Below are 26,728 nucleotides of genomic sequence, written 5' to 3'. Positions count from 1 at the left end.
AACCAAAGATTGCATCAAAATGTTACATGTTACAATTTTAAGACCCAAGATGAATCAATAAATATAGCATTCAAACAATACATGATTTACATAAATGAGAGACAAACAAATTGCCAAAGTGAGTAAAAAAAAAGGAAATTAATGCACTGAAAAAAATTTAATCGCAAAATGGTACAGCATGCTTGTAAAATATGCAATTAACCAAAAATTGATAACATGGGCGCATTTCTGAATACATTTGATGTTTAAATTTTGATGTTTGTGAGTCGGGTTGGCGTAGCTGTATTATCCTCACCTTCCACCGCTGTGACACGGGTTCGAATCCGACCTGGGTTCGAATCCTACCCGGGATTGGGTTTTCAGTCCCTACTTGATTCCGTGGGTTTCCCCCCAGAATATTCTTCTGGGGTTTCCCCCCACCTAAAAAAAAGTGATTTCTTCAAATTGTCTTCTCTCTACAGGTTTCTTCAGGCTTGCGAGCTACAGTGCCCAGGGCGCTTTTGAGGAATGGAATCCCTTAGTTTCATTACCAGAAAATAAAAAAATAATAATCAAATGAATATATGTACATTCAGATTTTATTAAATACCTTTGATAAATTACTGTTTTATTTTTTATTGCCTCTAATCACTTTGTCACCTTATTAAAAAACTGTTCTTTGATTATAAGAAATATAAAGGTTGTTCAGCTGTATACGAAACAAGAACCACAAGTTCAAACAACAAGACCCTACCGTCTTCAAACATTTAAAATGAGGCATTTCTTGTCTTGCTATCTGCGAACGATTTTTTTAAATTGCATTTTAACCACAGTTTATGTTTTGTCATGCTACATTCTCACCTTTTCTTCAGAGTTTTTCAAAGCCATGCACTATATTTCTAACATTCTACAGTTGGTAAACGGCAATTCCATGGGTATACAAACCTCTATGCTAAAGCTATCAATTCGCAGCTTATTATCTGTATTTTTTATTGAAATGTAGTTTTGTTTTCTAACAATGTTCAACAGTTCAGCTGTTAACTTTCATTTTTAACAGAAATAGTAGTTGTTAAGTACACAAAAAAAGCAATTTATCTGAGTATGTCCGACACTGTGCTGTTTTGAGCCAATTTCTACTACAGCAAAAGTTGGATGAATTCTTTTTTAAATCATTGTAGTAACTAACTGATATGTTTTTTTTTCACAGAATTAAAAGCTACTTTATGATCATAACTTTTCTTATGCACACTGTTGAGTTGTCCAAAATGTACATGTATGTCTGACAACTTGCCGTGGAACTGCCCGAAATAATGTATTATTACACCTTATTTGACCCTTCTGTTGGACTTGTTTCTCATAAAAGAGTTTTGTTTAACTTCTGTGTTGCTTAGAAATCAGTAAGAATTAGGACTTGGCATTGCGTACAGTCTATAAAAGAGTTTTGCTTGAGTTTCTTATTTTCCAAACCGTTAATTAAGCATCATGCAGAAAAACAAGAACTACTAATAAGACCAGCACTCAAGTTACCAAAAGCTAGTCTGCATTTGCGGATGCTCTTTCTCGGTGAGGCTGTACTGTGGTTACTGCGGTATCCACCTCCATGCCATCTCCGTTGACTCTTTCATTAGCTGCCTCCTCTTGGTCATCAGATTCCTCGTCTTCATCATCCTCCCCGGGCGGGTTGACAATCTTGTCCAACTCTTCCAGCAACAGCTTCTCGATCTTGAACGGGGCGTCCTTCCACTTCTTAAAGATGCGGTTGGGCCCCTTCTCCATCTTAAAGACGAAGTATTTTGGGGAGATGAGGTTGACCACACAGCCTTTATACAGCATCTGGTGCCCCCAATCCTGCGTGCACTTTTTCTCCTTGTTGTCGCACATGATCCGCTTGCGGAGTTCCATGTCCGCGCAGACGCTCTTGCTGGGTAAGTCGATGAATCTGCAGCGGTCCTCGAAGGTGTCATTCAAGACGACGTGATGGGCATTCTCAATGCACTTGATGTCATCCACGGTACAAGCCTCAGCGCCGCACCTGCGGCAGATCAGCCGCACCTTCATCAGTTTCTTGTTGTGCTTCAGCAGCCGGGAGTTGAACTTCTTCAGTTTCCGCTCAAGCTTGTTATTCTTCTGAATTTCGGCAATCTGTCACAAATAAAAATTCCCATGAAAATGTTGAACCCTTCATGTTACCAAATTTCAATAAGCTGAAGGCTAAATCTCAGACCAATACTGACTTTAAAAGCCAAGTAAGTAAGTTGAGAATTCCGACTTTTCTTAGAAAGTGATTTTGTCATAGATGCCTCCATCTCTAAAATCTTCTTTTTACCTGTGCCAGGAAATCATCTTCCCTCATCTTCTGGAGGTTCTGGGTCGCTTCAAACATGATCTTCTCACGGATTTGGTTCATGAACTCTTTCTCGTGTAGCTTGAGCTCTTCTGACACTATCAGGTAGAACTTTCCGTCCTTGGCTCTGTTTCTCCCTGTTTCAAGAAAAACCAAACCAATCACATACAGTGAGCAAAACAACAAGAAGTACCAACACTAAAAAAAAAAGGCATTTCAGCTTGTTGTTTTCCTTGTGTTATCTTCTACGTATAATATGCTGGTTTCTTGAACAGGCACTCAATTTTGGCTGTTTTGCAGGCACTTAAAATGTTTGAAAAAGGCTTGGAGCATCCTATTTGGCTGTTCATTGTGGCAACTGTAGACACATTTTGGTGTATGGTTGGACTACAAAGTTTGTTGTGACTGTTGACCGTTTTCCAGCTGTTTTAGGTAAAGTGATAAAAATTTGGACAGATGACAAACAATTCCTTTATTGCTTGACCGACCTTGAGCCTGCACTCTGCCGATGTCATTGGAGATGTAGTTGTAGCGTATGACAACGTTGCACTGTTGAATGTCCAAGCCCTCTTCGGCCACCGATGTAGCCACAATCAGCTGATGGTCTCCATCCTTGAACAAGCTCAAGAGCTCCGTTTGCTGATTCTGGGTCATTCCTGTAAACAAAGTTGTCAGAATTTTTCAGGATTTTCAGTCTCAGATTTAAGCCTGCATGCATGCAGATGCATACATCTTGAGGTTATATGAGCTCCCGTAAAGACACATTAGCATCTGTTTTTGTTTGTGTTCTTTTAGAATGCAAAGGCAGTCTAAGTGAACTGAATACAATTTAAAAACAGTACAAAAACAGCTTTAAGAGTTTCTGATAATGTAAGAAGGACAAGTGTATTTAGGAGAATGCTATTCCCAATTATATGGTGGATTATTGAAAACCTATATTCTTGAGACCGCTACATGGTCATATGACTAAAGCTTTTCTGAGCAATCCGTCCTCAGCTTTGATTGGTGAAAAACTTCCTACCTGTACCGCCACATCCAATCAGCCGGCCCGGTTTGAGGAACATAAGGTCTGGGGTTTCGTCAATCCAGGCCAGCAGTGCCTCGGTAGCTGCTCGAGTCCTGCAGAAGAGAATCCCCCTCGAGTTCTCTTGCCCTGGCCCCGCAAGTGCTTCAATCAGCGTCTTGGACAAGCAGTCAAGCATAGGGTTCTTGTTGTGTCTCATGCTTTGGAGAAGCTCTTCCTTTTCTGTTGAAATTCAACAATTAAGAAGATTTTAATAAGCTGGAAAGCGGAAAACATTTAAATTTCAAAGTAGTACCGGTAGTTGCAAAAATCAACTGTAGGCCTAGGAGAGTGGTGGCGGGGGTAAATTTTATATACTTCTCTGAAACTTCCAGAAAGAAACGAATCAACACTAGGTTACCAAAAATCAGTTTTGCAGTTGTTTGTACCTTTTCATATTCTAGCTTCCCAAAATGCTTGAATGCACTCTTTAAAATGTTGAATGTACAATGCCTTCCCATATGAGGAACACATGATTGTGATGAGCAAATGGTTCCCAAATGTTTGTGAACAACGATCATATTTTGATTTTTTTGAATTATGCGTTGAGACAATGATTGGTATTCCCTAAAAGTTAGACTCAGATGCCTCATTATACATGCTGTGATACCAGAGATTATCAGTAAAGGATTAGTTGGTTTTTCACCTTTGAACAAATCCACCAGCTGCTGCTCAAAGGAATTGACAGCTCTGTCTTGGTCCTCGTGACGCATGAGGTACTTCTGGAGATGATCCACAGCGTCTTGGATGCGGGCGTCACGGTTGATGTACAGGCTGTTGTTGTACTCCTGGAATAATAAGAAACAAATGCTTGAAATCCTATCTAAAATCTGTGAATTTTCTTTCAAAATCTTCTTTTCTTTTCAAAATCTTGTAATGACTGAAGAAGGGTTCCAAAAAACCTGAAGAAACCCAAATTGAAAAGATCAGGGTATTGAGTTTTAGGAATCGCTTGCAGAAATAGTCTGTTATTTTCCTCATGGGCTGAGAAAAGAGGGACTTCTTCAAGAAAAGCTTATTATTAAGTTATGGTGCCATTAACTTTTGTTGTTTTACTTCCTGAATTTCATGAGTATTCTAGTCATTATAAAAGGTGAAACTATATTGCATTTTCGGATTGATGGATATAAAATTAAAATTGAAAAAAAATAATTGATTCAAATGTATTTACTTTCAAAAAATAACAAACAGATGTATCATATATCTGAGTTTGAAACCTTCTCCGAAGCTGTTCCTACCTTCAAATGGTCGACACATGTCACCAGTTGTAGGCGCACGCTATTATTCTCAACCTCCCCGGCAATGTACTTATGCATGCGGACCAGCCACTGCTCGTAAACCTGAGTACCACGGCTCGGTGGACATTTCAAATCGTGGCTTTCCTTGCGGATGATCTCCCCACCTGGTATAAAATTGAGGCAAAAATTACTCGAGGCCAAGACGATATTGTCAAAGAAGAGTGCAAAAGGTTGCGTTGTTTTTGTTCTTATATCATTATGACAGAGTTTTGAATCCTCAGAACCGAATAGGCTAAGGGATAACCAAATTTGTGTCCCCAAGCAAGACACATTGCCACAATTGCTTCTTTCAGAGCAATAGAAAATGGGAATGTGCCACAGTTTAGAACGTAACTGAAAGTTCATGGGGTCTACAGGAGAAGACACTCATACATAGGCAGTGACAGATCCAGGGGTCCCCCCCCCCCCCCCCCCCCCCGCAAAGACAAAAATTGTCTCAAACTTGGGCCATTTGTCACAACCTCAGCCCAGCCCCCACCAGCACTAAACTCCCTGGATCTGCCATTGATAGGATTGATTTGATTGATTCTGTAAAAATCTGCTGATCAGAGATAAAAACAGATTATTTTTATCCTTCACAATTGCCCTACTCCTCTTCATTTTTATTAACCTGCCTTTCTGATCCTTTGCATGCATTTTCAGTGCCTTTTTTATTCCACCTTAGACGAAGTTTCAAAACAAATACTTGTTATGTAAACAGTTACCAGGTGTTTTGGAGATGAAGTCTTCAATCTGGGCCATGATTGGTTCAATGACTTTCTTGAAGTGGTCGTTCTTCCGTCCTGGTACAGGTTTGATCACTGTAATTAATCAATCAAAATCATCAATTCAAAATTAGAAACATGAGATCAATTTCACAATAAATTTGCATTAAATTACAACTGTACTTTTCCGATCGACAGTGGTGAAGCGAGAAATTTTCGATGGTGGCCGTGTTGATGGTTTCAACCATGTCCAAAGACATGCAAGCAGGCCGCGTGTCGATCAATGTGCAGCTCTACGCATCCTTCCCCTACCCCCCCCCCCCCCCTTTTTGGCTGGTGGGGGTGGGCGGGGGGTTTCAACCCCCAAATCCTCCTGTTGATACACTACGGCCCATCGATACGCATTTACAATGGGAAAGATTGAACAGTATCTTCCTTTAAGTTGTAACAGGAAGAGTGCAATCTTTTGCCATGTAGGGAATAGCCACATCCCCATCCACGTGGTCTGTGCATGTATATAGTCTGGAAACAACCTACTTTCTGTAGGCTTGTCTCTCGTTCTCTTCAATTCTTCCAAGTTTTGCGGATCCTGCACCGTACACAGCTTCTCAGCGTCCAGGTTGGCGCAGAGGGTCAGGATGTGCGTCTGGGCCTTGTACCTGGACTTGGCTTTGCCAACACCCATTGAGGCCGTCAGGCCAAGAATCTAATTAAAACAAGAATGAGCACCGAATAATACATACTAATTAAGTGCCCCCCTCAAAACACCTCAGCTAAACACAATATGGTAATGAGGGTCAGACAGTAGATTTTTGGGCGTGGCAAACGTATTCCTCATATCTTACAAGTTCTTTACATGTTATCGAGAGAAAATGATGAAAAATGCAAGATTTTTAACCTGTGGTCTCTCCTTGTCTGGAGCCGACAACTTGAGAGTGCAGTATTCCGCCATGATTTCATTGTAGGGATCTCCTTTCTGTCAAATAAAAACAAAAGAAATTTTGTTGGACACTTGATTTAGGTCAATCAGTTTTGGCCAAATATGCACAAGAGCGCGGGCATTTTTACACCCTTTGGGTGAGTTTCCGTTAGATTTTGTTCAAGTATTAAAATAACAATTTACATTAATTTTCATTTTCAGTTACGATAAAGGCATCCAAGTGTGTTTGTGTTTGCATGACTGTCTCACTGAACAAAGAAGGAAGAAGATTATTTAACTGCGGGCCAATCAGACAAAAAAAAATGTGACTCTAAGCTGGCTAAGCTTGCTAAGTGGCTCAAGTTTTGCTCGGTTGCACATATTGATATGACACCATTTTATCATGTTTTCACCTACCTGGCAGTGGTGGCACTCATCCAAGATAAGCAGGCCAATCTTGGAGAGCTCCATGCGATCGTTGTCATCTTTGCCTCCCTGCAACGAATTGACCAAGATCTGGGCTGTCATGACCAAGACGTCCTTCTTCTCCAAGAGGTCGGTCAGCGAACCGATGTGTCCCATCTCTCCGCTTAGACCCATGATGCGTTTGCCGTCAATGTACTTCTTGAAAACATCACACTGCTGCTTGACAAGAGGCACCTAGTAAAGACAATCAATCAAAGGAAAAGAAACACTCTGTTAAATTGTAAGAATAATTGAAATATCCTGTTGGCATTTCTTTGAGATTTTTTATTAACATCAGATGTATATTTATTGCCCAGGATGCAAAACCCACATTTATCAAAACTTTGTTGCAGAACACAACATAAGCTTGGACTGGAGTAATTCACACTTAGTTGAGTCTCAACACATTCTGGGTTTTCAGTTACTTGTTGGCTCATCTGATTGGCTGAAAGTGTTTTATGCAAATTAGGATTCCCCAACTTTCAGCCAATGAGAGTCTTCATTGCTAGCACTATTAATGTTTTGTGTGCTTAGTGTGAAAGCCTGAAACTGTTTCACTTGATATAATGGTATAGCATATGTCATTTAGATAAAGAAACATATAATATAAAGTGACATATATATATATATTGCTATGTTGTCTCATAATAGAGTTTATACGGAATACCAAACATTCTGGCTTTCTTGAGTAATGCATATAACTTAAAAAGAAAAACCTCAAAGTAATAAGATTTCATATAAAAAAAACCCATTACCTTGTTGACGATGAATATGACTTTATTGGAGCCGTTGGCCACAATGTTTGGCACTGTGCCATTCCCGGTCCGCGGTCCCACCCCAGGTTCCTGGTCCAGGACGGCTTTGATCAGTCTGGCCGCGACGACAGTCTTGCCCGAGCCGGTAGGGGCTACTATGACTGAGTTCTTGCCTTGCAATGCTGGAGTGACCAGCTCTTTCTGATAGCCGCGGAGTACTATGGGAACAGGGTCTGGTTGCTCCTCTTCGTCGTTTTCTGGAGTGTTGTCATCATTGTCGTCTTCCTCTGCTTCTGCTGCTTCAGGTACAACATTATTTCCCTACGACAGAGGACAGGTAGCAAATGAAACAAAATCAGAGTCAACAGAAGGGTAAATTGGCAAAAATCCTGATCCTTTGGTAATGTTTGCAGTGTTTCACAGCATTATGAGCATTTTGAAAACTATGATTACCTGTGACGGCACCTCTTTTACCGATGTGAGACTTTTCTTCTCTTGGGAAGTATTGAGGTTCACATCATTTGATTGCAGAGGCAAACCGGGGGAATCGGTTGAAGAGGCTAGGGTGGGCTCCCCTGAGGTTGGTTCCTGTGTTGCTGTACTTGATAAGGACTCACATCCACTGGCATTATCTTCTACGGGGGTGCTCTCCCCATAAGCAACGGGTTGATCAACCATGGTATCTGTGTTGACATCACTGCAGTCACAGGCTTTGGCTGCTACTTTTTCACAAGTGTCCAGTTCATCTAAATTGGTGATGAAAAAAAAACCAATAAGAAATGCACGATCATAGGAAAATGCTAAAAATTGTGCACGCCCCCTCCTTCCTTTTCAGTCAGTTGCCACAGACTCCCCAATATGTAGCCTGCCCCTTTCCCCTTGTGCACCCCTTTTAGAATATTGGAAAGATAAAAGTGAGCTTTTTATGCAGTATTAGGTTTTGGCCTTCACCGACTTCCACTCCATAAAGCTTCCCTCCCCCTGTACAAAATGAACCTCAGTTATTCCACTGTGCAGGCTGCAGTTACCTGTGCAGAAATTGTGGAGAAGGTTTGATTATGGAAAACAGTTCTTCCATCTAGAAAGTTATTACCTGCCCCGCTTATCACGTTGGACATCTCATCAGCAAGCTTGCCATTGCCATTTTCACGGAGACCGTCTATGAAGTTACGAATGCTGTCCAGCCCCTTGAAGAACAGGATATTAATGAGCAACATGGCACCACAATAACGACCGTCATTGGCAGACACCTGCTGGATTTTCCCTCTCTCTCCATCGCTGAGGTCTCCCATGATGCGGGGAATGATGCTTGATGGGACGATTACATCGCAAAGGCTCACATAGAATGCTCGAAGCAAGTGTTTAATGTAGGCTCTGCACTCTGACTCCTTAACAGCTTTGGGAACGCCCTCAATGAAGTCAGCCAGGTATCTGAATGTTGCTGTTTAGTAAATAAAAAGAAACACCACAGCATAATCATTTTTTGTATCCATTGTTAAATAAATTGTTAAAATTAGTTTTCAGAGTTGCAGTCAACAGTGAGGTGTGAGTAGTTACAAACATTCTAATAAAAATGGACATGCCCCCTAGCTCCCCAATTTACAATCTTGAATTGCGCAGAAACAATATACCGGTTGCCTTCAGTACCCCCTTGAAAAATTAGTGCACTCCCAGGTGCCCCCTACCCTACAAGTTTAAAGCCGGAGTCCATCATTTGCAGCTATCCCAAAAAGTAACTGGCATAATTATTGTTGGAAAACATACTGGTTGAAAGATAGTAAGGGTACTAAACTCCCTGTGAAATTATTCTTTCTGGCAAGCTCTCATTTTGAAGAAATCAATGAAAGAAGGCATTTCTAATGGTGCGTCTTAAGAAGCACCGTAGGAAAATTTAAATTAGTAGTTCGTTTTGTTATTCGGCGCAGCACGCGCAAGCATTGGCACGACGCACAGGCGCACGCGGTTGCTATAATTCGTCGGATCAGTGCGCGACATCGCGTAAAGCTGCAATTCAAAACAATTCAAAACATGATTTAGCAACTTTTGATTTGAAATTGAGATCCTAGAATGCTGTTTTTCTCGGAATATACAGCTGAAGCTGAGCTGAAACTTCATCAGGTTAGTTGTTCAGTATCCTTCATTAGATTTTGAACACTTTTGTTGCTTCAAACGAACAAAATGCACAAATTACAAATGATGTCTTTAACACTAGTTACGCCACTGCATTGAGATTGAATTAAGAATCCTAAAACAATGCAACTATTGTTATTGGATAATAAGATGAATCATGAAATAATACTGAAAATGAGAAATCTTACGTGTTGACTCTCCCATGGCTTCCAGAGAACTAAGGAAAGCAGAATATGTGCCTTTCGTGTTTTTTTCACCGAGATGGTCAAGGAGCTCATTCACATCCTTAAATTTTAACACATCTGAAGAAAAAAAAAAGGATTATTTTGGTGAAACTTTATTCTTAGCCTTGAATTATGTACTTAATTTTGATTAAGGATACGCACATTTTCTTTTTACATCATCTATTTTTATGAGATTTGTAATGCCAAAATTTAATGTAGGAAGATTAATACTAACAGTGACACAAAAAAACTACAGAAAACTTACCTTGACCACCAAGGCCGTGACTGACTAGATTGGCAAGAAATTCTGAATTTTCCCCCAAATTCAGATTTTTCACCAAGAAATCTCGAAAAACCACCGTGATCAGCTGTAATCTGGGATCACCGTCATCTTGACCATCGGTTTCCATATTCTCAACTCCAGCCATTTTGCTCCAAGAAAGTTTCGATGTTTGACGTTCGCGCAATAAACAACTGACTGAGGAACAACATACACAGTATACGAAATTTATATGAGCTGCCGACCCTGGGAATTCCCCCGATGAGAAATACCTTTACGTCATCATGCCGAAATACTTAACCGACGGCTATTTCCGCAAGTAGTTCAACAATGGACTTGGGTTGTGATTTTTATGAAAACAAGGGCATTTTGTGTCCAGCATTGGGTATAGTATTAACAATACCAGCATTTTTATCGAAAACAGATCGAGTGTTGGGATTCAACTCCGGGCAAAGATGTATTTTCCACTTTGAACAAAATTTCATGATGTTTGATACATAAAACAGTAACTGTGATGTCATGGGGCTTCACGTCTGGCAATTGCGCAATACGCAGGTGCAGTGTGATTGCGCCAAAGCTGATTATGAAAGAGGCTAGATCTGTAGATAGGAACGTCAAAGCGGCTAAATTAAGCGGTCCCTAGAGTACTTAATCGAGGTTAGTAAATAGGGGATTTCCTGTCTTAAAATGGTGCATGTATTGCGAAGTTCTATGTAGCAGGTTATTTGTTGGTGTGTGGATGTTGCTACACTGCGGATTTTCCCCGGAAAGAAGTTGTGTTCTGTAAAGTTCTATCATCTCAATCAATGAAGGTCAGTCATTCTCATTTGCAAAAATGATGAATGTGACAAAGATTTTAAATTTTGTTAGGAAATACTTCGAACATTTTCTTGACTCTCTATAGACTCTGTACACAACCGCTGAAGTAGCGTCCGTTTGCAACATTTTTTTTGATAGGCGCATTACTGGCTCCACGCACGCCCTATGTCGACTACAACGCACGTAGACTGGTTCCCAGACCAAATGAATTTCCGACCAAATGATGCTGACGTTAGATATGTCGCAACCTGGCCGATTACGTAATAGTTTACCAGCCGCGCCGATGAGTTTTGATTGAAGTTCAAGGACAAAATACGACTATCTAACAACTTGTCATGAAGTCTATGTAACTGCACTTGTGATCCTCGACTCTCCATAATCTGCGCATCAGGTATAAACGCTTGCAACGTGCGTGTACACAAATTGAAGGTGGGTGCGTAGAAATAGGACCGCGTACGAGTGTCTTCACTTCTTTTGCACATGCATCAGACTCACTGCCTAATATTTGCATTTTTTTGGGCATGCGTGGGGTAGCTAGTCCTTTGTCATGAAATGAAGCCCCACTTTAATGTCGTGCAAATGCCTTTATTTATGCCTTGTACTGCCCTGAAGAACGCCACCTATTGTCCCATATACTCTTTGAAGGGTGCCCCCATAGAAAGATGGTGTCCAGCCCCTGCACATATTGCGCCACCCATATTTGACTGCATAATAACAGCAACGGTTTATTCCACAGCAGTAAATATTCCAAATTGAGCTGGCATAATGTTACCTTAAAATCATCCGTTTTAATTTTGCATCCAGAACGCATCACATCGTGAGCTTGAGTAGTGTTACATGGTCATGATGGATTCCCTGGAAAAGGCCCGACGAAAGAGAATGGTTGACTGTGCAGTGCAGTTTCAAAATGTCAATGCAGAAGATCTAATGCCATATCTTAAGTGTCTTCCTCGACCACAAAAGGTAAGGCCATATCTAAAAACAGACATTGTCATCTGGCTATATACATGTACTCTCCTGTGTAGTGGGTGATAGGCAACGAAGCCTCGTTTATAAAAACCTTGGGAAAGATTTCCATATACGAAGTTCACTCAACACTCTGTGTACAAACCCTATGAGAGTGGACTGAAAAATTCTAAGTGTTTTCTAAGAAAAAGCTTGTATTTTCTCACTGCTCAAATCGACTTTGATGACATGAAATTACTATCTGGGGGCTTGTTAGTCAATACAGAGGAAAATTAGTGAACTTCGCATATGGTAATCTTGCCAAACCTTGTTTATATAAAGGTGACTTAAAAAAAGCGTGCTACATTAACAGCTTAGAGAATTTTGATGTTCCAGTTAGAAGTTGTCATAACATTCCCTCACTTCAAAATTTCTCTTTCAAATTGCAGGAGAAAATTCTCTGTAAGCAAAGGCTTGATGGAGCTCTAGCCGCAGCTCAGATGCTGGGCATGGCGTTGGTCAAAGTTGACAATTGGTTTGAGCAGCTTATCCCTGCACTACGGGAGTTGAATCAGAATGAGCTAGCGGACCTTTTAGACGATCCCCCAGAGGATAAGCGTCTGGAAAACCATCGGGATGTGGGCCTGCAGAGCCATCAGGAAAAGAAAGGTTTGTGGACAATCCAAAAGTTGAGCCCAAAAGTTTGACCCCAGATTTGTAAGGTCATATTTGCTCTGTAGTTGCACGGGGGAAACCAGCCTTAAAATTTGTTCACAATTCCATTATGCGTCTTTCACAAGTCTCCCACAAGTTTAATATTGGGGATGAACAACCACAGAGGATGCCTTTGTTACAGGTTATGTGAAAGGGTTGTGACTTGACCTGGGATTTGGTGCGAAGTATGACGACGAATTTTATTCTAAGTGAGCACGGACCCTTTTTGTCTGGACTTCAATAGCATCAAGTCATTATGCTATCGCATTTAAACGTTCGTTCTAGAGGCCTCCGCAAACTTTCTCTTTGTAACCGTAAAGGGGGTATGTACACACAGGGCACATGGTTGGCTGGCCCCAAAATGTAGATAGCTCCATAAATGGAGAATTTAAAAAGCAGAATTTCAGACAATCCCTTATTTTTTTTACAGGAAAGTTTTCCCCAAACCAGGAAAAGAATCTGCACCAGAGCGAAGCAGGTCAGTCAACGCTTCCACGGCCATCGACATCCTCGGGTCAGAGTTTAAAGGTCACACTCCAGACACCATACAGTCAATTGTCCGCCTTGATCCTGCATGTGCTGAGACGCTTGGATGTGCTCAGTCCTGCCACTGGCAATGACTGGACTGGTCTTGCTGGACAGTTAGGTAGGGGCTAGCCTTGACTGTTTCCCGACCCCCCCCCCCCAAAAAAAACATATGGGAACCGGTAGCTAGCTCCCATTTAAAGCCATTGATTGAATCACCTCTGCGCGCGCAGCATGATTGTCTATTTTTGTATCACTATTCAGCTTTGTGCATGGATGATACTTCAACACATGGTTATCAAAAACTGACTCTTGTCTTATCAGTACGCAAAATCGCCAGTGTCTCTATCAGGCAAAAAAAAAAGTCTCCGGTTTCTGGTATGGAGCTTGCCCAAAAAGTGGTTTGACGACACAGCATGTTTTTTTTTACCGTTTTTTTTTCCCTTCAAATATCGGTTGATGATTGCAAATGGTGCCCGACTAAACTTAGTGCATATGCCCATTTCAATTGTTCGGTTTTGTTTTCCATCACCTCATATTAAATTGATCTCTTCTCTTTTTATCAATTAAAGGTTTCAGCATAGACTCTGTCAATCGTTTTCGATCTCAGCAGGGGAGTCCCACTGAAGCACTGTTGCTTGAGTGGAGTAACGAGGGTGCTGCCACACTCGAGAAGCTGATAAACGCTCTTCACGATATGCACAGAGAAGACATTTGCCAGCAGTTGGAAGAATTGTTGGGTCTCCGTTTGGAATTGAGGAATAACCAGGTAATTTTTTGTAAATGTCTGGAAGCCGTGCGTCAGTGAGATGCAGATTCAGTATTGTTTTTTTTTCTGTAACCAATGCAATATCATTAGTCTGATAAGTCTTGTCCAAGGGGTTGCAAGCCCGAAAATTCACAAGCTTACTCAGGTGGGACTTGAACCCATGACCTCCTGCATGTCATTGCAGGTGGCTGGCACTCGACCGCTGCGCTTGAACCAGCCTCGTTTATTGAATTAAACCCGATTGCCAATAGACGCTCGAGGCGTGTATTAAGACAAATGAACCTGGTATGCCGCCAATTTGCACGGCCCACCGGCTTATGCATGATTTAAGTCTATCTGGTCCCCATGCAGAGTGTTCCAATAGATGTACAAGTGTTAAAAGCAAACAAATCGGAACGCAGGGAGTTGAATTGACAAGTCAAAAGAGCTTTCATTTTCTTTTTTAGTGAATGTCGATTTTCGATTTTCAATAATTTAACTTGACCCGCCCACCCACATTTTTGAAGAAAAAATAAGTGAAATTTAAAAACATCGCAAATTTTGAATTGCCCCTTAGCTAGGATCGATCTTAGCTAGAGTTGCAATGTAAGACAAGTTTGTGAAATCAGCCCTGGGTGATCAAAATTGTGAGAAAAGATTTCTACCACAAACTGTTCTCTTTATTATACCATATATTTCTTTTACAGGATGGCAATACCGCAGAGCCAAGACCCACAGTATCTGTCAGCTCTCGGCCCCTGACAGAGCAAGATCAACAATCCGAGCTGGCAGCAAGGCCGCAGGTAACCGACACTGCACCTAACCAGCCAGCAGTTGACACGGAGGTTGAGGAAGAGGCAAAACTTGTCGCACCAGCACCAAGACCACAGCCAGAAGCTGTGCCATCACACGCAGAAGAAAGCGGCGAAGACGTGGCTACAGAGAGTGAAAATGCAGCTAAAAAGGAATCTGACACAAGCCCAAAACCACAGAACAGTCAGAGCACTGAGACAAGCAAGGCAGATGCATCGATTGTCAAGCATCCAGAGGCTGAGAAAGTGGAAGTGCCGAGTGCACACATCAGTTGCAAGGATAGCCAGCCGCCGGTCAATAACCTGAACAGAAAGCACGTGGAAAGCGATCACGCCAACTGCCAGGTGAAAACACAGCTGTCTGATGACCCAGAAACCTGCAGTGATAATAATCCAGGGGATGGATACAGCACTGGTTATATACATGTAGAAAGCAACGTCTGCGACTGCTATCATTCGTTGAAAACTGATGATGAATTGGATAGAGATGTATCTTTGCAGATGTCAGAGGAAAGTGTTCCAACGATTGTACCAGTTGCCTCACTTGATGCTGGTACATCTGGAGCCTCTGCTGGTGATGATCCCACCTCATCATCATCTCAAGAATCGTCATCAGCCACAACCGCCCTCTCTGCAAGTGCCACATCAGTTGCACCAGCTACTGTGGGCCAGGCTGTTAAAAAGGACTCGTGTGATGGTTTTGCGCCGACAGTTAAGATACTGACATCTTCCCAAGGCGCTCCTGTTCGGCAGGCTTCTGGGGACTCTAAGTACCATCTTGAACAGTTCCAAGTGCCTTCAGTAGATGGAGCTTTCCCTGAAGCTGCCTGGATGAGAGCAACAGCTTTCAAAAGTACATCTAACCCAGAAGCATCCAGCAGCATACGCCAAGTCCGTAAGCCTGTCAAACAGCAGCAGCTGTGTGATGCCAAGCCTGTAGCTGACCAAGTTGGCCCTAAACCTTCGCAGCCCGACAAAGACTCCCAAGACCCTGCCCCAAAACCCAGCCACCTGAACCAGCAGAAGATCGGGGAGTCACAAAAGAAGCAGGCATCATCCGCAGTAGACAGCCAACACCAACATCACGCCCAGACCAAATCACCTCCAACTCCTTTGGCACCCCATGAGGAGGACGGCTCTGGAGGCAATCCTGAGCTGTCAGGCAGCGAGAAGCAGGAAGCATCCACTGAAACCCAATGTGACCCTCCACCTATTCCTCAATTGGTAGAGAGCACCCAGCTCCTGCCCAGTACCACTAACACCCCATCTGCTCTTCAGGCATCCCCTCAAAGAACCCAGGAGGTGGATTCTACCGGCTGTCTTGAGGAGTCCGGCGCCAAGAGCCCAGAAGCATCGGTACCACTCCGACAGGAGGCATCTCTTCCTGATCAAGACAGCATCCAGCCTCCCCATGCTCTAGCTGATAACACCGAAGATCAAGGAGGTGATTCCCAGGAGCCAGGTGCAGAGGATGAGAATACTGATGCGACCACAGAGTCACAGGGAAGAGGAGCTCTTGTAGGCCTGGCCCTTGCTGTTCCTGTCGTCTTGTCGTTGGCAGCCGCACTTACAGGTGGGGACATATTATCCAATGTGTTGTGATTTTGCAGTTTCCTATGATTTGGGCACAATTCCGTGTCTCTAATTCTTATACCAGTCAATAAGCCATTTGCGAGTTAAAGTGGAATAAAATCTGGAACGCTGACTTAATCCAATGCTTTGCACGTTTAAACTTTGCATTCTCCCGACCAAAGAGACTGTTACTATATCACATGATTTGGGGCAAGCCTTACGCTAGCAACGCCCAGCTCCGGCATGATCTGGTGTCTTTGTGCCATTCTAACTCATTGTGGACAATGTATTGGTGCTGAGCGTCTCTTACGTAACTATGCAAGAGCTCACCCCCGAATCATGTGATTAGCAACAGTGTCTTTGTTCTGGACTCTGGAGAATTCAAAGTTAAAATGTGCCAAGCATTCTGAGCAAGTCAGTGTACCAGATGTTTTCAAATTTAAAATCCCAAAGGGTATAGGTCACTCGCAAATGGCTTATTTGTTGGTTTGAATATTTCATGGGTGAGCAAAGAATTTTGGCTTGTGCATATACACATCCCACAACCGAGGATACTGTTATTACAGCACAGAAAGTTTGTTAGCTAAGAGCCGATACTGTAAGCGCAGAAAGGTTATCATCAATGTATAATTTCATCTGGTTAACAGAGCTGTGGAACTGGGCCCTGGGTGTTTTCGAGTAATGGTCATCGGCTCTGTTCACAAGCACCCCCTCACCGGCAAAGGAAGTACAGTTTGGGGTGACCGACCGACGCCATCTTGCCTGACTGCAATTCGTTTGTCGCGAAGCGCGGCCACCGCGTGTAAATAGTACAAATCCTCTGGTGTACGTGCGTCACACAGAAGGAACGGTGCGCGTCAACCAGCGAAATGTCCCACCTATGGGACGTCGTTGTTAGGTGAAAGGGCGCCCTCTTTTGGTAGCGCACGGAGCTCATAGGGCCAGTTTCTTGGAAATATTTTGCTTAACAAACAAGTGACAATCCAAAATGTCACCGATTTCCAGTTGGTTTTTGTACAGGGTGACCCCCAAAAAATGCAACCCTAAAAAAAATTGCCTTAAAAAAAAGGTTCAATGGATTTTTTGTTTGGGTATCGGATTAAAGCTGAGAGCTTTTTCTTTTAAATACTGAACTTCATGAAATAACACTTTGGGTTGTTGAGAAAATGCCAATTATGTAAAAGTAGTCATTTTGCATCCTGTACACAAAAGAAATTACCACAGTAAGGGATTTTCACTGTACCTATTTGTGCAAAACTAATCCTTACAAACAACACAGCACACAATATGACAAGAGTACGAATACATTTGATTGAAATACATTTTATTTTCTCCCTGAACAGGTATCTCATCCTTTTTAGTCTTATTTTAAACCTTTTCAGCATCATTAATTTTTCAAAATATTAAAGAGATTGCAAAAAATGAAGGATAATTGCACAGTAGGCTTACAGTAAAATAAATCACTGTTTGAAGTATTTGTGTACAGGATGAAAAATGACTATTGTTACATAATTGGCATTTTTCTCAGCAACAGAAAGTGCCATTTTCATGATTTTCATGATTTTTTTCAGTATTTGAAAGAAAACACTCTATTCTCAGCTTAATCTGATACCCAAAACATAAAAATCCACAGATCCTTTTTTTTTTAAAGGCAAATGTTTTAGGGTTGCATTGTTTCGGGTCGCCCTGTATAGGAAACAAATCTGCTAAGCAAAACGTCTTGCATAACAGCACCATAAATTTCAGCTGATTCTATAATTATTATCATGTCATTTGTTTCTTATAAGCAGGAAATGAACAAAGTAACTGATAACCATGAGCCTAAATTAATGGCTCTGTCTATACTGTGCTTATGATCAAGCAACCTGAGCTTACAGTAACGCCTAGCACGTAAATTTTCCACTTTAGTTACGAGATTTACACAAGTGAACAAGCCAAAAATAAGATCCTGCCATGCGCAAACAAGAGGGTTACCACTTTTGAAAGCTTCTTGGATGGGACACACCCAGGCCCGTCCCCAGCCCTGAGCACTGATCTGGGGGACCATAATACAAGCTAGGGGCCCACTGCCATAAAAATACAAAAATACATGTATGACTTTTGCCGTTGGGGTGGGCAATTGCTCGCCAAGGGGGGCCTGGCCCCACCAGGCCCCCCCCCCCCCACCTGCATGGCAACGGGCCTGAACACACTGTGTGCATGTACTGGTTTGCGCATATAGTGGTCAGTACGCATGACAATTTTTTTGCTGAGAGTGAACAAACCCATGAAGTCTTTGCGTGAGCGTTAGGTGAATACGGCGATATGTTCAAAACAGTGGTCTCCCCAAACTCTCCCTTTCTTACCATTGATGGGTGCTTGTGCACGGAGCGGATATGTTTTGATCACTCATGAAATATGCTTACTTTAATAAGCACTAAATTTACTGCTAAAGATATTTTCACTGACAGTAGACAGAAACATGAAATTTCATGGTGTTTCTTAAATTCTTAGCGTGAAATAATATGCAGAGCAACTTTTCGTTGTGAGAGCAAAAGTCAGCTGGTAACCAGTCGCCAGCAGTATACATGACATGAAATTGTGGTTGGTAACCGGTTCTTGTTAAGCAAAACCTGTTCCGTGCTTAGCCAAATTATCTTTACCTGGAGTCTGGACTCATCCAAGCTCATTGGAGATGTAGAATTTTGTAGTATATGACGATGTGACACTGTTGGATATCTGATCCCACTTCTGTCACCAAGGTGGCCACCATCAATCTGTGCTTGCCCTTACGGAACATATCAAGGAATTAGAATCGTTGGTACTGATCCGTAGGGCTGTACCAATTGTACCAATTGTGGGCAATTCCACGCAAAACTGGACATGTCATCAGTCCGTTACGAATGTCAATGTTATTTGTTATACGTCATCGAAAGAAGCTTTCGAAAAATGAAAATGGAAATAGAGGTACTTTGACCTTTTATTTTCATTTTCGGTTTCGTTTGTTGAAGAAATAAATAAAACCCTTCTTTTATGTTACAAATAAAACATATAATGAAGTCCATAACTGAATGACAAAAGTTCCAGTTTTGCATTGAATTGCCCATATCTGAACATTTGATCATTATTATCTGAACAGCATTTTTGCATTCAACTATTCGGAAAGTGTGTGCAGTTTTTAGGAGATAAATGAAAAATGTTTTTGTTGTGTGGGTTTTATTGCTTGTCAAACGCCACACTTTTGTTGGATGGCATTATCGTGCATGACTATTGGCGTTATTGCTCAAATATCAGTCACCGCTACCTGTACATATTATTTTAATAAGCTCTTGTCAATTTTTGACCAACCCAAGTACATGTGAATCCTGATTGGTGGTTGGTTGAGGCGTACTGTACATGTTCAACTTGATAAATGGGGGGGGGGGCAGAAGGGCTCTCTCAAGTGAAAAATTGCCTTATTTGAGAGTATTTTTTTATTACTGCCGGGGGGGGGGGGGGGGGGCCCTCTGCACCTCCTTGAATATGTCACTACTTTAAGAAATACTAGTCTTTACATTCTCTCAGTAGTTGTGACTGATATAGAGCTTTGTAAAAAAAAGAAGAAGATAAAAGCGATATATTAAAAAGAAAAAGCTTCAGCTTACATAAGTAGAATATTGCCTGCAGTTTTGCTGGTCTAAATGCAATTTTTTCAAATTTTATCATGTTTTAGGTTTACTTAATAAATTATTTTCATTTCATTTTGTATCTCCGTTTTCTTAAGTGCTGGGTAATTAGGTTCTACCCTAAAACTGAATGTACATTTTATTTTCTATTTGTTCCACTTAGTTTGAAATAGTTGTTTGTAAAATATTCTTTGGTTATTATGAATGACTAAGAGTGAGAATTGTTTTAGTGATGCCTAGTTCTGAAAGTACAGGGCGAGTAAAAAAAAAAGCGGAACCCAAAAATAAAGAAATATATTTCATTATAGAGAAAAACTATGCAGCACCAGAATTAAATATGACTTGGAAGCCCATTTATTAAACTACTTTAAGTGAGAACATTATTCCAATTGCTCTTAGAAAAATGTTTATCACTATTTACACGAAGTAACCCTAAAATACGTTTCATCCAAAAAAGCAATTTATCGTTCTGACTGTTCTGAACAACAAAGAAAATGACACGGAATGCTTGTTTCGACAACTGTAGTGCACAATATCTTTGTTAACAACCCTGCCTTGGCGAACAATAGAATTTATAAACTCCACTTTTTTCAAAGACAGGCCTTCAAAAGGACTTTGTTGAATATTTTTCCCTTTTAAACTGAGGTTTTATGGCTGGTGATGTTTGAAGACATTCGTTACGAAAATTCACAAAATCACATTTTTGGACAAAACAGATTTGAGGGTTATTTTGTTTTAAGTGGTGATCGAATTTGAACAGATTGAGCAATTGAAATAGATTGTTCACCTTAAAGTAAGTTATTAATTTGGCTTTCAGCCATAATTAATTTTGGTGCAACATAGCTTACATTTCATATTTAAAAAACTATTTCCTTTGGTTTGGGTTCCACTTTTACTTGCCCTGTATGTCTTCATTTCGTAAAGTGGTTGTGGATTGTCATTTAGCTGGGACATGTAACTAAATAATTGAATGGCCAACTAATCTTTGCAGGCCCAGACTCAAAGAGTTTACCACCTTATACAGGGTGGTCAAATAAAAATTACCCTTTTCTTCAGCAGCTGTCTCAGAAATGGGATGAAATTTTTAAAGATATTCCTTAACTACAAGATCTTGATGGTATATGATAAAAACGACATTGAAAATAAAGCTCAAGTTAAAAAAATAACGGCCATTTACAGAAAAATGGTCTATGGCAGTCGTCCAGACTGACCATCTTTCTTTAAACCATTGCCATTTCTTAACATATGCTTTATTTCCAGCGCCATTTTACTACAAAGTAAGCCTTACTACAAAGATGCTGAAGTCTAGGAATATCTAAGTAATAGAATTGTGCAAAAGTGTGTATTTTTTCCCCATTAATTTGAGCCAGAATGTACTTGTTTCCGGCACCGCTAAAATTGTCTGTTCATTTGAAAAGTGATTGCTATAAAACAGTGCTTAAAGGGAATAATGCAACAAACCATAAAGAAACGAAACTACCAAATGATTATGAAATACCTTACTGGACTGTTTAATGATTGAAAGCATCCTGTAAAATCATGGCACCTGCATGGTGTGCTGGTATTTTTATTTCAATTTTGTTGGGCAAAAAAACTTGCTTTTTTCAAAAGCCCCCAATTTATCATATTTGTTGCTCTGCTTTGTTTGCAATCAATTACACACCTATGAACGGGTATGCCAAATAGACTGGTTCCCTGACCTTACAATTCACTTACATCTACATGTATAAATTGCTTTGTTTCACCTTAAGTGAGGTCAAGGAACCAGACTACTTTTTTTCTAGCGTCTTAATGTACCATTTCTGAAAACTACAGCAAATGCAAATAATGTATCATATATTCCCTTCAAGCTAGTTGTCGTGCTTTAGAAAAATATAATTAACTCATTCTCAGAGAAAAGAGTGACAACAAAGACTAAAATGATATTTTGCCATTGAATCATTTATTTTCAATTCATAATAACATATGTATTACGTTTGTAAATTTATAATGTAACAATCTGATTAATTATTTAAGCATATCAGCTTGCATTAAATTGTATCATTATGAGTTATGTACAACTCAAATTTTGCCCTAATTCATTTCAAAACGTAATGTTCACTCCTTGTTGACACAATTTTTGGTTATAAATACGTCAGCAAGGGGTAAACCTTACATTTTGATTGAAATTAGGTCAACAAGGGGTTTACCTTGCATTTTGATGAAAATTGCTTTAGCAAGGGGTTAACCTTGCATTTTGATTGAAATTAGGTCAACAAGGGGTTTACCTTGCATTTTGATGAAAATTGCTTCAGCAAGGGGTTAACCTTGCATTTTGAATGAAATTAGGTCAACAAGGGGTTAACCTTGCATTTTGATGAAAATTGCTTCAGCAAGGGGTTATCCTTGCAAAATCCGAGGTTAACCCCTTGTTGACGTAATTTTCATCAAAATGAAAGGTTAACCCCTTGTAGACGTAATTTTCATCAAAATGCAAGGTTAACCCCTTGTTGCCGTAATTTTCATCAAAATGCAAGGGGAACCCCTTGTTGACGTAATTTCGATCAAAATGCAAGGTTAACCCCTTGTTGCCGCAATATTCATCAAAATGCAAGTTTGACCCCTTGTTGCCGTAATTTTCATCAAAATGCAAGGTTAACCCCTTGTTGCTGCAATTTTCATCAAAATGCAAGGTTAACCCCCTTGACGTAATTTCGATCAAAATGTAAGGTTAACCCCTTGTTGACGTAATTTCAATAAAAAATGTAAGGTTAACCCCTTGTTGACGTAATTTCATCAAAATGCAAGGTTAACCCCTTGTTGACGTAATTTTCATCAAAATGCAAGGTTAACCCCTTGTTGACGTAATTTTCATCAAAATGTAAGGTTAACCCCTTGTTGCCGCAATTTTCTTCAAAATGCAAGGTTAACCCCTTGTTGACGTAATTTCGATTAAAATGTAAGGTTAACCCCTTGTTGACATAATTTCGATGAAAATGTAAGGTTAACCCCTTGTTGCCGTAATTTTGTCAAAATGCAAGGTTAACCCCTTGTTGACGTAATTTCGATCAAAATGTAAGGTTAACCCCTTGTTGACGTAATTTCAATAAAAAATGTAAGGTTAACCCCTTGTTGACGTAATTTCATCAAAATGCAAGTTTAACCCCTTGTTGCCGTAATTTCGATCAAAATGCAAGGTTAACCCCTTGTTGCCGTAATTTTGATCAAAATGCAAGGTTAACCCCTTGTTGCCGTAATTTTGATCAAAATGCAAGGTTAACCCCTTGTTGACGTAATTTCGATCAAAATGCAAGGTTAACCCCTTGTTGCCGTAATTTCGATCAAAATATAAAGTTAACCCCTTGTTGACGTAATTTCAATTAAGAATGTAAGGTTAACCCCTTGTTGCCGTAATTTCGTCAAAATGCAAGGTTAACCCCTTGTTGCCGCAATTTTCATCAAAATGCAAGGTTAACCCCTTGTTGCCGCAATTTTCTTCAAAATGCAAGTTTAACCCCTTGTTGACGTAATTTTCATCAAAATGTAAGGTTAACCCCTTGTTGACGTAATTTCGATTAAAATGTAAGGTTAACCCCTTGTTGCCGTAATTTTCATCAAAATGCAAGGTTAACCCCTTGTTGACGTAATTTCATCAAAATGCAAGGTTAACCCCTTGTTGCCACAATTTCGATCAAAATCCAAGGTTAACCCCTTGTTGACGCAATTTTTATCAAAATGCAATGTTAACCCCTTGTTGACTTAATTTCGATCAAAATGTAAGGTTAACCCCTTGTTGACGTAATTTCTATCAAAATGCAAGGTGAACCCCTTTTAGACGTAATTTTCATCAAAATGCAAGGTTAACCCCTTGTTGACGTAATTTCGATCAAAATGTAAGGTTAACCCCTTGTTGACGTAATTTCAATAAAAAATGTAAGGTTAACCCCTTGTTGACGTAATTTCATCAAAATGCAAGGTTAATCCCTTGTTGACGTAATTTCATCAAAATGCAAGGTTAACCCCTTGTTGACGTAATTTCAATTAAAATGCAAGGTTAACCCCTTGTTGCCGCAATTTTCATCAAAATGCAAGGTTAACCCCTTGTTGACGTAGTTTTGATCAAAATGCAAGGTTAACCCCTTGTTGACGAAATTTTCATCAAAATGCAAGGTTAACCCCTTGTTGACGTAATTTCGATCAAAATGCAAGGTTAACCCCTTGTTGCCGTAATTTTCTTCAAAATGCAAGGTTAACCCCTTGTTGACGTAATTTCATCAAAATGCAAGGTTAACCCCTTGTTGCCACAATTTCGATCAAAATGCAAGGTTAACCCCTTGTTGACGTAATTTCGATGAAAATGTAAGGTTAACCCCTTGTTGACGTAATTTCAATAAAAAATGTAAGGTTAACCCCTTGTTGCCGTAATTTCGTCAAAATGCAAGGTTAACCCCTTGTTGCCATAATTTTCATCAAAATGCAAGGTTAACCCCTTGTTGCCGCAATTTTCTTCGAAATGCAAGTTTAACCCCTTGTTGCCGTAATTTCGTCAAAATGCAAGGTTAACCCCTTGTTGCCGCAATTTTCATCAAAATGCAAGGTTAACCCCTTGTTGCCGTAATTTTCATCAAAATGCAAGGTTAACCCCTTGTTGACGTAATTTCATCAAAATGCAAGGTTAACTCCTTGTTGCCACAATTTCGATCAAAATGCAAGGTTAAACCCTTGTTGACTTAATTTCGATCAAAATGTAAGGTTAACCCCTTGTTGACGTAATTTCTATCAAAATGCAAGGTGAACCCCTTGTTGACGTAATTTCGATCAAAATGCAAGGTTAACCCCTTGTTGACGTAATTTTCATCAAAATGCAAGGTTAACCCCTTGTTGACGTAATTTCGATCAAAATGCAAGGGTTAACCCCTTGTTGACGTAATTTTCTTCAAAATGCAAGGTTAACCCCTTGTTGACGTAATTTCGTCAAAATGCAAGGTTAACCCCTTGTTGCCACAATTTTCATCAAAATGCAAGGTTAACCCCTTGTTGCCGCAATTTTCTTCAAAATGCAAGTTTAACCCCTTGTTGACGTAATTTCGATCAAAATGTAAGGTTAACCCCTTGTTGACGTAATTTCGATTAAAATGTAAGGTTAACCCCTTGTTGCCGTAATTTCCATCAAAATGGAAGGTTAACCCCTTGTTGACGTAATTTCATCAAAATGCAAGGTTAACCCCTTGTTGCCACAATTTCGATCAAAATGCAAGGTTAACCCGTTGTTGACGCAATTTTCATCAAAATGCAATGTTAACCCCTTGTTGACGTAATTTCGATCAAAATGTAAGGTTAACCCCTTGTTGACGTAATTTCTATCAAAATGCAAGGTGAACCCCTTGACGTAATTTTCATCAAAATGTAAGGTTAACCCCTTTTAGACGTAATTTTCATCAAAATGCAAGGTTAACCCCTTGTTGACGTAATTTCGATCAAAATGTAAGGTTAACCCCTTGTTGACGTAATTTCATCAAAATGCAAGGTTAACCCCTTGTTGAAGTAATTTCATCAAAATGCAAGGTTAACCCCTTGTTGACGTAATTTCGATCAAAATGCAAGGTTAACCCCTTGTTGACGTAATTTCGATTAAAATGTAAGGTTAACCCCTTGTTGACGTAATTTTCATCAAAATGTAAGGTTAACCCCTTGTTGAAGTAATTTCATCAAAATGCAAGGTTAACCCCTTGTTGACGTAATTTCGATCAAAATGCAAGGTTAACCCCTTGTTGACGTAATTTCATCAAAATGCAAGGTTAACCCCTTGTTGACGTAATTTTCATCAAAATGTAAGGTTAACCCCTTGTTGACGTAATTTCATCAAAATGTAAGGTTAACCCCTTTTAGACGTAATTTTCATCAAAATGCAAGGTTAACCCCTTGTTGAAGTAATTTCATCAAAATGCAAGGTTAACCCCTTGTTGACGTAATTTCGATCAAAATGCAAGGTTAACCCCTTGTTGACGTAATTTTCTTCAAAATGCAAGGTTAACCCCTTGTTGACGTAATTTTCATCAAAATGCAAGGTTAACCCCTTGTTGCCGCAATTTTCTTCAAAATGTAAGGTTAACCCCTTGTTGACGTAATTTTCATCAAAATGTAAGGTTAACCCCTTGTTGACGTAATTTCAATAAAAAATGTAAGGTTAACCCCTTGTTGCCGTAATTTCGTCAAAATGCAAGGTTAACCCCTTGTTGCTGTAATTTTCATCAAAATGCAAGGTTAACCCCTAGTTGCCGCAATTTTCTTCAAAATGCAAGTTAAACCCCTTGTTGACGTAATTTCGATTAAAATGTAAGGTTAACCCCTTGTTGCCACAATTTTCATCAAAATGCAAGGTTAACCCCTTGTTGCCGTAATTTTCATCAAAATGCAAGGTTAACCCCTTGTTGACGTAATTTCATCAAAATGCAAGGTTAACCCCTTGTTGCCACAATTTTCATCAAAATGCAAGGTTAACCCCTTGTTGACGTAATTTTCATCAAAATGTAAGGTTAACCCCTTTTAGACGTAATTTTCATCAAAATGCAAGGTTAACCCCTTGTTGACGTAATTTCAATAAAAAATGTAAGGTTAACCCCTTGTTGACGTAATTTCATCAAAATGCAAGGTTTACCCCTTGTTTTTGGATCAAAATGCAAGGTTAACCCCTTGTTGCTGTAATTTTCATCAAAATGCAAGGTTAACCCCTTGTTGACACAATTTTCATCAAAATGCAAGATTAACCCCTTGTTGCTGCAATTTTCATCAAAATGCAAGGTTAACCC

At 40.1% G+C, this 26,728-nt stretch overlaps 2 protein-coding genes across 4 annotated transcripts; one reads left to right on the top strand and one right to left on the bottom strand.

Moving 5' to 3' along the window:
- Window positions 1–486: 486 nt before the first annotated feature.
- LOC119720606 (antiviral innate immune response receptor RIG-I-like) lies at window positions 487–10,383 on the bottom strand. The gene is made up of 15 exons (XM_038190341.1): window positions 10,147–10,383; window positions 9,846–9,959; window positions 8,621–8,968; window positions 7,981–8,273; window positions 7,528–7,848; window positions 6,725–6,967; window positions 6,287–6,364; window positions 5,926–6,094; window positions 5,389–5,484; window positions 4,625–4,788; window positions 4,033–4,174; window positions 3,345–3,569; window positions 2,812–2,979; window positions 2,306–2,460; window positions 487–2,121 (listed from the first exon to the last, which is right to left on the bottom strand). The coding sequence occupies exons 1-15, from the start codon at window positions 10,307–10,309 to the stop codon at window positions 1,513–1,515; spliced, it is 3,288 nt and encodes a 1,095-aa protein (XP_038046269.1). The 5' UTR covers window positions 10,310–10,383; the 3' UTR covers window positions 487–1,512.
- A 340-nt stretch (window positions 10,384–10,723) lies between these two features.
- On the top strand, window positions 10,724–16,464 carry LOC119720839 (neurofilament heavy polypeptide-like). 3 transcript variants are annotated; one of them, XM_038190695.1, is made up of 6 exons: window positions 10,724–10,818; window positions 11,785–11,943; window positions 12,375–12,594; window positions 13,070–13,285; window positions 13,737–13,933; window positions 14,620–16,464. In XM_038190695.1, exons 2-6 carry the CDS (start codon window positions 11,818–11,820, stop codon window positions 16,324–16,326), a joined length of 2,466 nt encoding a protein of 821 aa, XP_038046623.1. In that variant the 5' UTR covers window positions 10,724–10,818; window positions 11,785–11,817; the 3' UTR covers window positions 16,327–16,464. The 3 variants fall into 3 exon arrangements, with proteins under 3 accessions (XP_038046623.1, XP_038046625.1, XP_038046624.1); XM_038190697.1 differs by lacking the exon at window positions 10,724–10,818 and adding an exon at window positions 10,828–10,973; XM_038190696.1 differs by lacking the exon at window positions 10,724–10,818 and adding an exon at window positions 11,193–11,409.
- The last annotated feature ends 10,264 nt before the right edge of the window (window positions 16,465–26,728 follow it).

This window comes from Patiria miniata, unplaced genomic scaffold (assembly GCF_015706575.1).
Source record: "Patiria miniata isolate m_02_andy unplaced genomic scaffold, ASM1570657v1 HiC_scaffold_9, whole genome shotgun sequence".
Taxonomy (NCBI): domain Eukaryota; kingdom Metazoa; phylum Echinodermata; class Asteroidea; order Valvatida; family Asterinidae; genus Patiria; species Patiria miniata.
The sequence above is the reverse complement of the archived record's forward strand: the minus strand, read 5'-3'. Positions and strand labels throughout refer to the sequence as shown.